Source organism: Coregonus lavaretus (genome assembly GCF_964263955.1).
Source record: "Coregonus lavaretus genome assembly, chromosome: 18".
In the NCBI taxonomy this organism is placed as follows: Eukaryota; Metazoa; Chordata; class Actinopteri; order Salmoniformes; family Salmonidae; genus Coregonus; species Coregonus lavaretus.
The window spans coordinates 3,394,520-3,409,755 of NC_140005.1; the positions used below are offsets into that span (position 1 = coordinate 3,394,520).

Below are 15,236 nucleotides of genomic sequence, written 5' to 3' on the forward strand. Positions count from 1 at the left end.
TGTAGCTGAGTGGGGTCAGGAGGGGATAGTCTGTAGCTGAGCGGGGTCAGGAGGGGATAGTCTGTAGCTGAGTGGGGTCAGGAGGGGATAGTCTGTAGCTGAGTGGGGATAGTCTGTAGCTGAGTGGGGATAGTCTGTAGCTGAGTGGGGTCAGGAGGGGATAGTCCTGTAGCTGAGTGGGGTCAGGAGGGGATAGTCCTGTAGCTGAGTGGGGTCAGGAGGGGATAGTCCTGTAGCTGAGTGGGGTCAGGAGGGGATAGTCTGTAGCTGAGTGGGGTCAGGAGGGGATAGTCTGTAGCTGAGTGGGGATAGTCTGTAGCTGAGTGGGGTCAGGAGGGGATAGTCTGTAGCTGAGTGGGGTCAGGAGGGGATATTCTGTAGCTGAGTGGGGATAGTCTGTAGCTGAGTGGGGTCAGGAGGGGATAGTCTGTAGCTGAGTGGGGTCAGGAGGGGATAGTCTGTAGCTGAGCGGGGTCAGGAGGGGATAGTCTGTAGCTGAGTGGGGATAGTCTGTAGCTGAGTGGGGTCAGGAGGGGATAGTCTGTAGCTGAGTGGGGATAGTCTGTAGCTGAGTGGGGTCAGGAGGGGATAGTCTGTAGCTGAGTGGGGTCAGGAGGGGATAGTCTGTAGCTGAGTGGGGTCAGGAGGGGATAGTCTGTAGCTGAGTGGGGTCAGGAGGGGATAGTCTGTAGCTGAGTGGGGTCAGGAGGGGATAGTCTGTAGCTGAGTGGGGTCAGGAGTGGATAGTCTGTAGCTGAGTGGGGTCAGGAGGGGATAGTCTGTAGCTGAGTGGGGTCAGGAGGGGATAGTCTGTAGCTGAGTGGGGATAGTCTGTAGCTGAGTGGGGATAGTCTGTAGCTGAGTGGGGATAGTCTGTAGCTGAGTGGGGTCAGGAGGGGATAGTCTGTAGCTGAGTGGGGATAGTCTGTAGCTGAGTGGGGTCAGGAGGGGATAGTCTGTAGCTGAGTGGGGATAGTCTGTAGCTGAGTGGGGTCAGGAGGGGATAGTCTGTAGCTGAGTGGGGTCAGGAGGGGATAGTCCTGTAGCTGAGTGGGGTCAGGAGGGGATAGTCTGTAGCTGAGTGGGGATAGTCTGTAGCTGAGTGGGGATAGTCTGTAGCTGAGTGGGGATAGTCTGTAGCTGAGTGGGGATAGTCTGTAGCTGAGTGGGGATAGTCTGTAGCTGAGTGGGGATAGTCTGTAGCTGAGTGGGGATAGTCTGTAGCTGAGTGGGGATAGTCTGTAGCTGAGTGGGGTCAGGAGGGGATAGTCTGTAGCTGAGTGGGGTCAGGAGGGGATAGTCTGTAGCTGAGTGGGGATAGTCTGTAGCTGAGTGGGGTCAGGAGGGGATAGTCTGTAGCTGAGTGGGGATAGTCTGTAGCTGAGTGGGGTCAGGAGGGGATACTCCTGTAGCTGAGTGGGGTCAGGAGGGGATAGTCCTGTAGCTGAGTGGGGTCAGGAGGGGATAGTCTGTAGCTGAGTGGGGTCAGGAGGGGATAGTCTGTAGCTGAGTGGGGTCAGGAGGGGATAGTCTGTAGCTGAGTGGGGTCAGGAGGGGATAGTCTGTAGCTGAGTGGGGATAGACTGTAGCTGAGTGGGGTCAGGAGGGGATAGTCTGTAGCTGAGTGGGGTCAGGAGGGGATAGTCCTGTAGCTGAGTGGGGTCAGGAGGGGATAGTCTGTAGCTGAGTGGGGTCAGGAGGGGATAGTCTGTAGCTGAGTGGGGTCAGGAGGGGATAGTCTGTAGCTGATTGGGGATAGTCTGTAGCTGAGTGGGGATAGTCTGTAGCTGAGTGGGGTTAGTCTGTAGCTGAGTGGGGTCAGGAGGGGATAGTCTGTAGCTGAGTGGGGTCAGGAGGGGATAGTCTGTAGCTGAGTGGGGATAGTCTGTAGCTGAGTGGGGTCAGGAGGGGATAGTCTGTAGCTGAGCGGGGTCAGGAGGGGATAGTCTGTAGCTGAGTGGGGTCAGGAGGGGGTAGTCTGTAGCTGAGTGGGGATAGTCTGTAGCTGAGTGGGGTCAGGAGGGGATAGTCTGTAGCCGAGTGGGGTCAGGAGGGGATAGTCTGTAGCTGAGTGGGGTCAGGAGGGGATAGTCTGTAGCTGAGCGGGGTCAGGAGGGGATAGTCTGTAGCTGAGTGGGGATAGTCTGTAGCTGAGTGGGGATAGTCTGTAGCTGAGTGGGGTCAGGAGGGGATAGTCTGTAGCTGAGTGGGGTCAGGAGTGGATAGTCTGTAGCTGAGCGGGGTCAGGAGTGGATAGTCTGTAGCTGAGCGGGGTCAGGAGGGGATAGTCTGTAGCTAAATGGGGTCAGGAGTGGATAGTCCTGTAGCTGAGTGGGGATAGTCTGTAGCTGAGTGGGTATAGTCTGTAGCTGAGTGGGGTCAGGAGGGGATAGTCTGTAGCTGAGTGGGGTCAGGAGGGGATAGTCTGTAGCTGAGCGGGGTCAGGAGGGGATAGTCTGTAGCTGAGTGGGGATAGTCTGTAGCTGAGTGGGGTCAGGAGGGGATAGTCTGTAGCTGAGTGGGGATAGTCTGTAGCTGAGTGGGGTCAGGAGGGGATAGTCTGTAGCTGAGTGGGGATAGTCTGTAGCTGAGTGGGGTCAGGAGGGGATAGTCTGTAGCTGAGTGGGGATAGTCTGTAGCTGAGTGGGGATAGTCTGTAGCTCAGTGGGGATAGTCTGTAGCTGAGTGGGGATAGACTGTAGCTGAGTGGGGTCAGGAGGGGATAGTCTGTAGCTGAGTGGGGTCAGGAGGGGATAGTCTGTAGCTGAGTGGGGATAGTCTGTAGCTGAGTGGGGTCAGGAGGGGATAGTCTGTAGCTGAGTGGGGATAGTCTGTAGCTGAGTGGGGTCAGGAGGGGATAGTCTGTAGCTGAGTGGGGATAGTCTGTAGCTGAGTGGGGTCAGGAGGGGATAGTCTTTAGCTGAGTGGGGTCAGGAGGGGATAGTCTGTAGCTGAGTGGGGTCAGGAGGGGATAGTCTGTAGCTGAGCGGGGTCAGGAGGGGATAGTCTGTAGCTGAGTGGGGATAGTCTGTAGCTGAGTGGGGATAGTCTGTAGCTGAGTGGGGTCAGGAGGGGATAGTCTGTAGCTGAGTGGGGATAGTCTGTAGCTGAGTGGGGTCAGGAGGGGATAGTCTGTAGCTGAGTGGGGTCAGGAGGGGATAGTCTGTAGCTGAGTGGGGATAGTCTCTAGCTGAGTGGGGATAGTCTGTAGCTGAGTGGGGTCAGGAGGGGATAGTCTGTAGCTGAGTGGGGATAGTCTGTAGGTGAGTGGGGTCAGGAGTGGATAGTCTGTAGCTGAGTGGGGTCAGGAGGGGTTAGTCTGTAGCTGAGTGGGGTCAGGAGGGGATAGTCTGTAGCTGAGTGGGGTCAGGAGGGGATAGTCTGTAGCTGAGTGGGGATAGTCTGTAGCTGAGTGGGGTCAGGAGGGGATAGTCTGTAGCTGAGTGGGGATAGACTGTAGCTGAGTGGGGTCAGGAGGGGATAGTCTGTAGCTGAGTGGGGTCAGGAGGGGATAGTCTAGCTGAGTGGGGATAGTCTGTAGCTGAGTGGGGTCAGGAGGGGATAGTCTGTAGCTGAGCGGGGTCAGGAGGGGATAGTCTGTAGCTGAGTGGGGTCAGGAGTGGATAGTCCTGTAGCTGAGTGGGGTCAGGAGGGGATAGTCTGTAGCTGAGTGGGGTCAGGAGGGGATAGTCTGTAGCTGAGTGGGGTCAGGAGGGGATAGTCTGTAGCTGAGTGGGGTCAGGAGGGGATAGTCTGTAGCTGAGTGGGGATAGTCTGTAGCTGAGCGGGGTCAGGAGGGGATAGTTTGTAGCTGAGTGGGGTCAGGAGGGGATAGTCTGTAGCTGAGTGGGGATAGTCTGTAGCTGAGTGGGGTCAGGAGGGGATAGTCTGTAGCTGAGTGGGGTCAGGAGGGGATAGTCTGTAGCTGAGTGGGGTCAGGAGGGGATAGTCTGTAGCTGAGTGGGGTCAGGAGGGGATAGTCTGTAGCTGAGTGGGGTCAGGAGGGGATAGTCTGTAGCTGAGTGGGGATAGTCTGTAGCTGAGTGGGGTCAGGAGGGGATAGTTTGTAGCTGAGTGGGGTCAGGAGGGGATAGTCTGTAGCTGAGTGGGGATAGTCTGTAGCTGAGTGGGGATAGTCTGTAGCTGAGTGGGGATAGTTTGTAGCTGAGTGGGGTCAGGAGGGGATAGTCTGTAGCTGAGTGGGGTCAGGAGGGGATAGTCTGTAGCTGAGTGGGGTCAGGAGGGGATAGTCTGTAGCTGAGCGGGGTCAGGAGGGGATAGTCTGTAGCTGAGTGGGGTCAGGAGGGGATAGTCTGTAGCTGAGTGGGGATAGTCTGTAGCTGAGTGGGGTCAGGAGGGAGTACTTGATATTTCCAGACCAGAGTAATGAAAGAGTGTAAAGGTCAGATCACCCAAGGTTCTAAATATCAGGATGTGTGGTTTACAATATAATGGAGACTATCCTCTGAATGGCCTTAGCACAGCCCTGCCAAGTATTGCCAGCCCTGCCAAGTAGTGCCAGTCCTGCTCATAAACGTATATAGGCCCATCCCTGATGATAGACTTGCCTTCGGAAAGTATTCAGACCCCTTACCTTTTTCCACATTTTGTTACGTTACAGCCTTATTCTAAAATTGATTAAATACAAATCTACACACAATACCCCATAATGACAAAACAAAAAAAATAGTTTTTAGAAATGTTGCAAATGTGTTAAAAATATTTAACAGATATACCTTATTTACATAAGTATTCAGACCATTTGCTGTGAGACTCTAAATAGAGATCAGGTGCATCATGTTTCCACTGATCATCCTTTAGATGTTTCTACAACTTGATTGGAGTCCACCTGTGGTAAATTCAATTTATTGGACATGATTTTGGAAAGACACACACCTGTCTATATAAGGTCCCACAGTTGACAGTGCATGTAGCTCAGTTGGCTACAAGCATGGCGCTTGCAACGCCAGGGTTGTGGGTTCGTTTCTCACGGGGGGCCAGTATGAAAAATGTATGCACTCACTAACTGTAAGTCGCTCTGGATAAGAGCATCTGCTAAATGACTAAAAAAATAATAATAATACAAATACATTTTAAAAAAGAGCAGAAACCAAGCCATGAGGTCGAAGGAATTGTCCGTAGAGCTCCGAGACAGGATTGTGTCGAGGCACAGATCTGTGGAAGGGTACCAAACAATGTCTGCAGCATTGAAGGTCCCCAAGAACACAGTGGCCTCCATCACTCTTAAATGGAAGAAGTTTGGAACCACCAAGACTCTTCCTAGAGCTGGCCACCCGGCCAAACTGAGAAATCGGGGGAGAAGGGCCTTGGTCAGGGAGGTGACCAAGAACCCGATGGTCACTCTGACAGAGCTCCAGAGTTCCTCTGTGGAGATGGGAGAACCTTCCAGAAGGACAACCATCTCTGTAGAAATTCACCAATCAGGCCTTTATGGTAGAGTGGCCAGACGGAAGCCACTCCTTAGTAAAAGGTACATGACAGCCTGCTTGGAGTTTGTCAAAAGGCACTTAAAGGACTCTCAGACCATGACAAACAAGATTCTCTGGTCTGATGAAACCAAGATTGAACTCTTTGGCCTGACTGCCAAGCGTCCGGTCTGGAGGAATCCTGGCACCATCCCTACGGTGTAGCATGGTGGTGGCAGCATCATGCTGTGGGGATGTTTTTCAGCGGCAGGGACTGAGAGACTAGTCAGGCTCAAGGGAAAGATGAACGGAGCAAAGTACTGAGAGGTCCTTTATGAAAACCTGCTCCAGAGAGCTCAGGACCTCAGACTGGGGCGAAGGTTCACCTTCCAACAGGACAACGACCCTAAGCACACAGCCAAGACAACGCATGAGTGGCTTCGGGACAATTCTCTGAATGTCCTTGAGTGGCCCAGCCAGAGCCCGGACTTGAACCCGATCAAACATCTGGAGACCTGAAAATAGCTGCGCAGCGACGCTCCCTATCCAACCTGACAGAGCTTGAAAGGACCTGCAGAGAAGAAACTCCCCAAATATAGGTGTGCCAAGCTTGTAGCGTCATACCCAAGAAGCCTTGAGGCTGTAATCGTTGCCAAAGGTGCTTCAACAAAGTACTGAGTAAAGGGTCTGAATACTCATGTAAATGTGATATTTTTCTAATACATTTTTTATACATTTTCAAAATGTCCTAAAAAAAATTGTTGCTTTGTTATTGTGGGGTATTGTGTGTAGATTGATGAGGGGAAGAAAACAATTCAATCCATTTTAGAATAAGGCTGTAACTTAACAATGTTCAAAAAGTCAAGGGGTCTGAATACTTTCTGAATGCACTGTATATAGGCCCTGTTCATAGACTTATATAGACCCAGCCCTGCTCATAGACTTATATAGACCCAGCCCTGCTCATAGACTTATATAGACCCAGCCCTGCTCATAGACTTATATAGACCCAGCCCTGCTCATAGACTTATATAGACCCAGCCCTGCTCATAGACTTATATAGACCCAGCCCTGCTCATAGACTTATATAGACCCAGCCCTGCTCATAGACTTATATAGACCCAGCCCTGTTCATAGACTTATATAGACCCAGCCCTGCTCATAGACTTATATAGACCCAGCCCTGCTCGTAGACTTATATAGACCCAGCCCTGCTCATAGACTTATATATAGACCCAGCCCTGCTCATAGACTTATATAGGCCCAGCCCTGCTCATAGACTTATATAGACCCAGCCCTGTTCATAGACTTATATAGACCCAGCCCTGCTCATAGACTTATATAGACCCAGCCCTGCTCATAGACTTATATAGACCCAGCCCTGCTCATAGACTTATATAGGCCCAGCCCTGCTCATATACTTATATAGACCCAGCCCTGCTCATAGACTTATATAGACCCAGCCCTGCTCATAGACTTATATAGACCCAGCCCTGCTCATAGACTTATATAGACCCAGCCCTGCTCATAGACTTATATAGACCCAGCCCTGCTCATAGACTTATATAGGCCCAGCCCTGCTCATAGACTTATATAGACCCAGCCCTGCTCATAGACTTATATAGACCCAGCCCTGCTCATAGACTTATATAGACCCAGCCCTGCTCATAGACTTATATATAGACCCAGCCCTGCTCATAGACTTATATATAGACCCAGCCCTGCTCATAGACTTATATATAGACCCAGCCCTGCTCATAGACTTATATATAGGCCCAGCCCTGCTCATAGACTTATATAGGCCCAGCCCTGCTCATAGACTTATATATAGACCCAGCCCTGCTCATAGACTTATATAGACCCAGCCCTGCTCATAGACTTATATATAGACCCAGCCCTGCTCATAGACTTATATAGACCCAGCCCTGCTCATAGACTTATATAGACCCAGCCTTGCTCATAGACTTATATATAGGCCCAGCCCTGCTCATATACTTATATAGACCCAGCCCTGCTCATAGACTTATATAGACCCAGCCCTGCTCATAGACTTATATATAGACCCAGCCCTGCTCATAGACTTATATAGACCCAGCCCTGCTCATAGACTTATATAGACCCAGCCCTGCTCATAAACTTATATAGGCCCAGCCCTGCTCATATACATATACAGTTGAAGTCTGAAGTTTACATATATTTAGGTTGGAGTCATTAAAACTCGTTTTTCAACCAGTTGGAGTCATTAAAACTAGTTTTTCAACCACTCCACAAATGTCTTGTTAACAAACTATAGTTTTGGTAAGTCGGTTAGGACATCTACTTTGTGCATGACGCAAGTAATTTTTCCAACAATTGTTTACAGACAGATTATTTCACTTATAATTCACTGTATCACAATTCCAGTGGGTCAGAAGTTTACATACACTAAGTTGACTGTGCCTTTAAACAGCTTGGAAAATTCCAGAAAATGATGTCATGGCTTTAGAAGCTTCTGATAGGCCAATTGACATCATTTGAGTCAATTGGGGGTGTACCTGTGGATGTATTTCAAGGCCTACCTTCAAACTCAGTTCCTCTTTGCTTGACATCATGGGGAAATCAAAAGAAATCAGCCAAGACCTCAGAAAATAAATTGTAGACCTCCACAAGTCTGGTTCATCCTTGGGAGCAATTTCCAAACGCCTGAAGGTACCACGTTCATCTGTACAAACAATAGTACGCAAGTATGAACACCATGGGACCACGCAGCCGTCATAGCGGTCAGGAAGGAGATGCGTTCTGTCTCCTAGAGATGAACGTACTTTGGTGCGAAAAGTGCAAATCAATCCCAGAACAACAGCAAAGGACCTTGTGAAGATGCTGGAGGGAACAGGTACAAAAGTATCTATATCCACAGTAAAACGAGTCTTATATCGAAAGGCCGCTCAGCAAGGAAGAAGCCACTGCTCCAAAACCGCCATAAAAAAGCCAGACTACGGTTTGCAACTGCACATGGGGACAAAGATCGTACTTTTTGGAGAAATGTCCTCTGGTCTGATGAAACAAAAATAGAACTGTTTGGCCATAATGACCATCGTTATGTTTAATTTAACTTAGACTTATATAGACCCAGCCCTGCTCATAGACTTATATAGACCCAGCCCTGCTCATAGACTTATATAGACCCAGCCCTGCTCATAGACTTATATAGACCCAGCCCTGCTCATAGACTTATATAGACCCAGCCCTGCTCATAGACTTATATAGACCCAGCCCTGCTCATAGACTTATATAGACCCAGCCCTGCTCATAGACTTATATAGACCCAGCCCTGCTCATAGACTTATATAGACCCAGTCCTGCTCATAGACTTATATAGACCCAGCCCTGCTCATAGACTTATAGGCCCTGCCCTGCTCATATACTTATATAGACCCAGCCCTGCTCATAGACTTATATATAGACCCAGCCCTGCTCATAGACTTATATAGACCCAGCCCTGCTCATAGACTTATATAGACCCAGCCCTGCTCATAGACTTATATAGACCCAGCCCTGCTCATATACTTATATATAGACCCAGCCCTGCTCATAGACTTATATAGGCCCAGCCCTGCTCATAGACTTATATATAGACCCAGCCCTGCTCATAGACTTTTATATAGACCCAGCCCTGCTTATAGACTTATATAGACCCAGCCCTGCTCATAGACTTATATAGACCCAGCCCTGCTCATAGACTTATATAGACCCAGCCCTGCTCATAGACTTTTATATAGACCCAGCCCTGCTCATAGACTTATATAGACCCAGCCCTGCTCATAGACTTATATAGACCCAGCCCTGCTCATAGACTTATATAGACCCAGCCCTGCTCATAGACTTATATATACCCAGCCCTGCTCATAGACTTATATAGACCCAGCCCTGCTCATAGACTTATATAGACCCAGCCCTGCTCATAGACTTTTATAGACCCAGCCCTGCTCATAGACTTATATAGACCCAGCCCTGCTCATAGACTTATATAGACCCAGCCCTGCTCATAGACTTTTATAGACCCAGCCCTGCTCATAGACTTTTATAGACCCAGCCCTGCTCATAGACTTATATAGGCCCAGGCCTGCTCATAGACTTGTATATAGACCCAGCCCTGCTCATAGACTTATATAGGCCCAGCCCTGCTCATAGACTTATATAGGCCCAGGCCTGCTCATAGACTTATATATAGACCCAGCCCTGCTCATAGACTTATATAGACCCAGCCCTGCTCATAGACTTAAATAGGCCCAGGCCTGCTCATAGACTTATATATAGACCCAGGCCTGTACTTCCAGGAACTGGAACCTCCAGCAGGTTTAACAGGACTAAAGAGCTTCTGATCTGGTTTATATGTCGATTAGTCAGGAGAGACGTATGCTTTATCACAGCAGGCAGCCAGCAGGGATTTATAATGTAGCCAACATGTACAGTCAGCTCAGTGAATAGTAAAAGATGACTAGCGCTAGCAGCAATGTGGTTAGCATCATCAGAGGCATGCACTGTTCTTTGTTTCTGTGTTCTACAGACTATTATGCTGAGGTCATTGTAAACACTTCCCTAACTGTCTCCTCTCCCTCCCTGTATCAGCCGGGCGAAGCTGTGGATCTGTATGGAGTACTGTGGTGGAGGATCTCTACAAGACGTATATCATGGTGCGTTGTTCTGCTCACATCTCTCATTTTTAAAAACATTTTTAGTAATTTAGCAGACGCTCTTATTCAGAGCGACTTACAGGAGCGATTAGGGTTAAGTGCCTTGCTCAAGGGCACATCTGCAGATTTTTCACCAAGTCGGCTCGGGGATCTGAACCAGGAAGTATTCGGTTACTGGCCCAACGCTCTTAACCGATGTCTCTCTCTCTCTCTCTCTCTCTCTCATATCATCATCAGAGTTATTGCCATCATAACTTATGGCTTCTTATTGTTGACATGTTTCATCCCTCCCCCTGTTGTATGACCACACCGTTGCCTAGGATTCTGTCTGTAAACTGTAATCAATCTGACCCTTATAATAAACATACACTACATGACCAAAAGTATGTGGACACCTGCTCGTCGAACATCTCAAAATTATGGGCATTAATATGGAGTTGGTCCCCCCTTTGCTGCTATAACAGCCTCCACTCTTCTGGGAAGGCTTTCCACTAGATGTTGGAACATTGCTGCGGGGACTTGCTTCCATTCAGCCACAAGAGCATTAGTGAGGTCATGCACTGATGTTGGGCGATTAGGCCTGGCTCGCAGTCGGCGTTCCAATTCATCCCAAAGGTGTTCGTTGGGGTTGAGGTCAGGGCTCTCTGCAGGCCAGTCAAGTTCCTCCACACTGATCTCGACAAACCATTTCTGTATGGACCTTGCTTTGTGCACGGGGGCATTGTCATGCTGAAACAGGAAAGGGCCTTTCCCCAAACTGTTGCCACAAAGTTGGAAGCACAGAATTGTCTAGAATGTCATTGTATGCTGTAGCGTTAAGATTTCCCTTCACTGGAACTAAGGGGCCTAGCCCGAACCATGAAAAACAGCCCCAGACCATTATTCCTCCTCTACCAAACTTTACAGTTGGGGCAGGTAGCGTTCTCCTGGCATCCGCCAAACCCAGATTTGTCCGTCAGACTGCCAGATGGTGAAGCGTGATTCATCACTCCACAGAACGCGTTTCTACTGCCCCAGAGTCCAATGGCGGCGAGCTTTACACCTCTCCAGCCGACGCTTGGCATTGCGCATGGGGATCTTAGGCTTGTGTGCGGCTGCTCAGCCATTTAAACCCATTTCATGAAGCATCTGACAAACAGTTATTGTGCTGACGTTGCTTCCAGAGGCATTTTTGAACTCGGTAGTGAGTGTTGCAACCTCGGACATACTATTTTTACACGCTATGCTCTTCAGCACTCGGCGGTCCCGTTCTGTGAGCTTGTGTGGCCTACCACTTCGCGGCTGAGCCGTTGTTGCTCCTAGACGTTTCCACTTCACAATAACAGCACTTACAGTTGACCGGGGCAGCTCTAGCAGGGCAGACATTTTACGAACTGACTTGTTGTAAAGGTGTCATCCTATGACGGTGTCACGTTGAAAGTCACTGAGCTCTTCAGTAAGGCCATTCTACTGCCAATGTTTGTCTATGGAGATTGCACGGCTGTGTGCTCGATTTTATACACCTGTCAGCAACGGGTGTGGCTACAATATCCGAATCCACTCATTTGAAGGGTCGTCCACATACTTTTGTATTTACAGTGTGTAATTAACTATAGAAAGGACAGCAGCAGAATAACCATGTTTTCATTTCCCAGTGACGGGTCCCTTGTCAGAGATACAGATCGCCTACGTCTGCAGAGAGACCATACAGGTAATTAGACATGGTTCAACCCTCTTGGTGCCAGTTTCCTGGACCTCGACTCGGCCTACTTCTGCGGCCGTCTCAGAGCAGCTGTGCTGATTTTTAGGATCAGAGTTTTGCCTTTTTAGATCACAGTGAAGGAGGTTATATGGACAGGGAGGACCCGATCCTAGATCCTACTCGACGCTTGATACATAAAGCCCCCAAGACTACAAAACTGTACTCAATGGTATCTCCATTTAAAGGGCTGTTTAGGCCGGAAATAGGCCTAGATTTAATCTAGATCCAGGAAACCAGCCCTAGTTGGTGTCTAACTTCTCACTTTACTCTTCTGGGTGTCGCCAACGTTAGCAATTCCACCCAGTCTCACATGGCTCTTTTCATTCACAGGGTTTGGGATACCTACACAGCAAGGGAAAGATGCACCGTGATATCAAGGTATGGCACCGTACATATTCCCTCTCTCTTCTTTACACTGGCCCACTAAATGTCTCTGCCAGTTCATCATGAAGGGGAAGAAGTCCTTGTCTGGCAGTACCGCTCTCACACCTTCCTCTTCGCTGCAGACTGAGGTGTGAATTACATTGTTAAAAACACGTCGTCTGCAATATTACCCCCTTGTGTCGACGCTGCACCAGAGAAGTATGGTGGTATTTCATCTCTGCAGAGTGAGTAAAAGCCACAGGAAGAGAGTGGTTGGCTGGCTGGCTGGCTAGCTGGCTGGCTGGCTGGCTGGCTGGCTGGCTTGGGGGTATGTAGTGGTGTACTGCGGTTGCATGTGACTGATTTTAGTCAGTCAGCGTAGGCAGCAGCTCTATAGAGATGAGATGATGACTTGGAATGAAATAATAAAGTCAACAAATGTAATATACACAACAACTGAAATATTTTATTCAAGTCACGTTAATAAATGATGGTCACTACCATCATGGGACTTTTATATTAATCGTTTTATTCTGTGTTAACAGCATTCAAAACTGAAATCAAAAGAAACAGATTATTTTTTAAGAATCGAACAGAAACCAAACCGGACTCAAAACGCACTAATCACTCAGCACTATTAGACACCAAACGGAAGAAAACAGACTGAAACAGGGAGGGATTAACTGGACTTGTCCAATAAGAAACACACTGTTTCTGTTTCTGTGGCCTACAGACAACGACCCAGTTCATGCCTCTAGCCCTAGTGTAATGGTTCTGTTCTCTTGTGTTGTTATCAGTGGGTCAGGGTTGGGTGCAGAGGTTCTGTTCTCTTGTGTTGTTATCAGTGGGTCAGGGTTGGGTGCAGAGGTTCTGTTCTCTTGTGTTGTTATCAGTGGGTCAGGGTTGGGTGCAGAGGTTCTGTTCTCTTGTGTTGTTATCAGTGGGTCAGGGTTGAGTCCAGAGGTTCTGTTCTCTTGTGTTGTTATCAGTGGGTCAGGGTTGGGTGCAGAGGTTCTGTTCTCTTGTGTTGTTATCAGTGGGTCAGGGTTGAGTCCAGAGGTTCTGTTCTCTTGTGTTGTTATCAGTGGGTCAGGGTTGAGTCCAGAGGTTCTGTTCTCTTGTGTTGTTATCAGTGGGTCAGGGTTGGGTGCAGAGGTTCTGTTCTCTTGTGTTGTTATCAGTGGGTCAGGGTTGGGTGCAGAGCATATCTCAGCTTTACCACCATACCCAGAGAGTCGTTTCCTGTTTCTGCTGTCCTCTCTCTCTCTCTCTCTCTCTCTCTCTCTCTCTCTCTCTCTCTCTCTCTCTCTCTCTCTCAATTCAATTTAAGGGCTTTATTGGCATGGGAAACGTATGTTAACGTTGCCAAAGCAAGTGAAGTAGATAGTAAACAAAAGTGAAATAAATATTAACAGTAAACATTACTCAGAAGTTCCAAAAGAATAAAGACATTTCAAATGTCATATTATGTCTATATACAGTGTTGTAACAATGTGCAAATAGTTAAAGTACAAATGGGAAAATAAATAAACATAAATATGGGTTGTATTTACAATAGTGTTTGTTCTTCACTGGTTGCCCTTTTCTTGTGGCAACAGGTCACAAATCTTGCAGCTGTGACGGCACACTGGTATTTCACCCAATAGATATGGGAGTTTATCAAAATTGGGTTTGTTTTTGAATTCTTTGTGGGTCTGTGTAATCTGAGGGAAATATGTGTCTCTAATATGGTCATACATTTGGCAGGAGGTTAGGAAGTGCAGCTCAGTTTCCACCTCATTTTGTGGGCAGTGTGCACATAGCCTGTCTTCTCTTGAGAGCCAGGTCTGCCTACGGCTGCCATTCTCAATAGCAAGGCTATGCTCACTGAGTCTGTACATAGTCAAAGATGTCCTTAATTTTTGGGTCAGTCACAGTGGTCAGGTATTCTGCCACTGTGTACTCTCTGTTTAGGGCCAAATAGCATTCTAGTTTGCTCAGTTTTTTTGTAAATTCTTTCCAATGTTTCAAGTAATTATCTTTTTGTTTTGTCATGATTTGGTTGGGTCTAATTGTGTTGCTGTCACCCCCCCCCCCCCCCCCCCCCCCTCTCTCTCTGGCTCTCTCTCTCTCTGGCTCTCTCTCTCCCTCTCCCTCTCTCTCCTCTCTCTCTCTCTCTCTCTCTCTCTCTCTGGCTCTCTCTCTCTCTCTCTGGCTCTCTCTCTCCCTCTCTCTCTCTGTCTCTCTCTCTCTCTGGCTCTCTCAATTCAAAGGGCTTTATTATCATGGGAAACATTTTTTTACATTGCCAAAGCAAGTAAACCATCTCTGCTCTCCTCTACCCATCTCTTTCTCCCTCCCTCCCTCCCTCCCTCTCTCTCTCTCTCGCGCTCTGTTGCTCTCTCTCCTCCTCTCTCTTCTCTCTCTTCTCTCTCCTCCTCTCTCGTCTTCTCTCTCTGGTCTCTCTTCTCTCTCTCCTCCCCCCCCTCTCTCTCTCTCTCTCGCTCTCTCCTCCTCTCTCTCCTCTTTCTCTCACTGCAGAATGCCACCAGACACAGCTGTCAATAAACTGCCAACCCCGCTACCACAATACAAACTCCCTCACTATAGTGTTGCCCCACAGTGAAAATACAATACCTGCTAGCTACACAATTACAATCACTTTATCACAACCAGTCGAAGATGAAATAACACACTCATGATAATCATTTTGTGGAAAGGGGAAATGTTTGATCAGCTGTTAAGTTCTGAAGAGTGATGGAACTTTATATATCCTCAAATCAAATCAAATCTAATTTGTCACATACACACGTTTAGCAGATGTTATTGCGGGTGTAGCGAAACGCTTGCGTTCCTAGCTCCAACAATGCAGTAGTATCTAACAATTCACAAAAATACACACATCTAAAAGTGAAAGAATGGAATTAAGAAATAAATAAATATTAGGATGAGCAATGTTGGAGTAGAATTGACTAAAATACAGTAGAATAGAATACAGTAATGTAGATATGAGATGAGTAAAGCAGTATCAACACATTGCTGTGCGGCTGAGAG

General features: G+C 48.2%; 1 protein-coding gene across 1 annotated transcript in view; it reads left to right on the forward strand.

The window, feature by feature from the left end:
* Nucleotides 1-15,236, forward strand: part of map4k5 (mitogen-activated protein kinase kinase kinase kinase 5) — a gene marked incomplete at its 3' end in the record, with an annotated part of 98,060 nt that overhangs the window by 26,038 nt on the left and 56,786 nt on the right. The window contains exons 5-7 of the mRNA XM_084181522.1: nt 10,035-10,099; nt 11,734-11,789; nt 12,171-12,218. Coding sequence (XP_084037648.1) covers nt 10,035-10,099; nt 11,734-11,789; nt 12,171-12,218 — 169 coding nt within the window. The remainder of the gene's footprint in view (nt 1-10,034; nt 10,100-11,733; nt 11,790-12,170; nt 12,219-15,236) is intronic.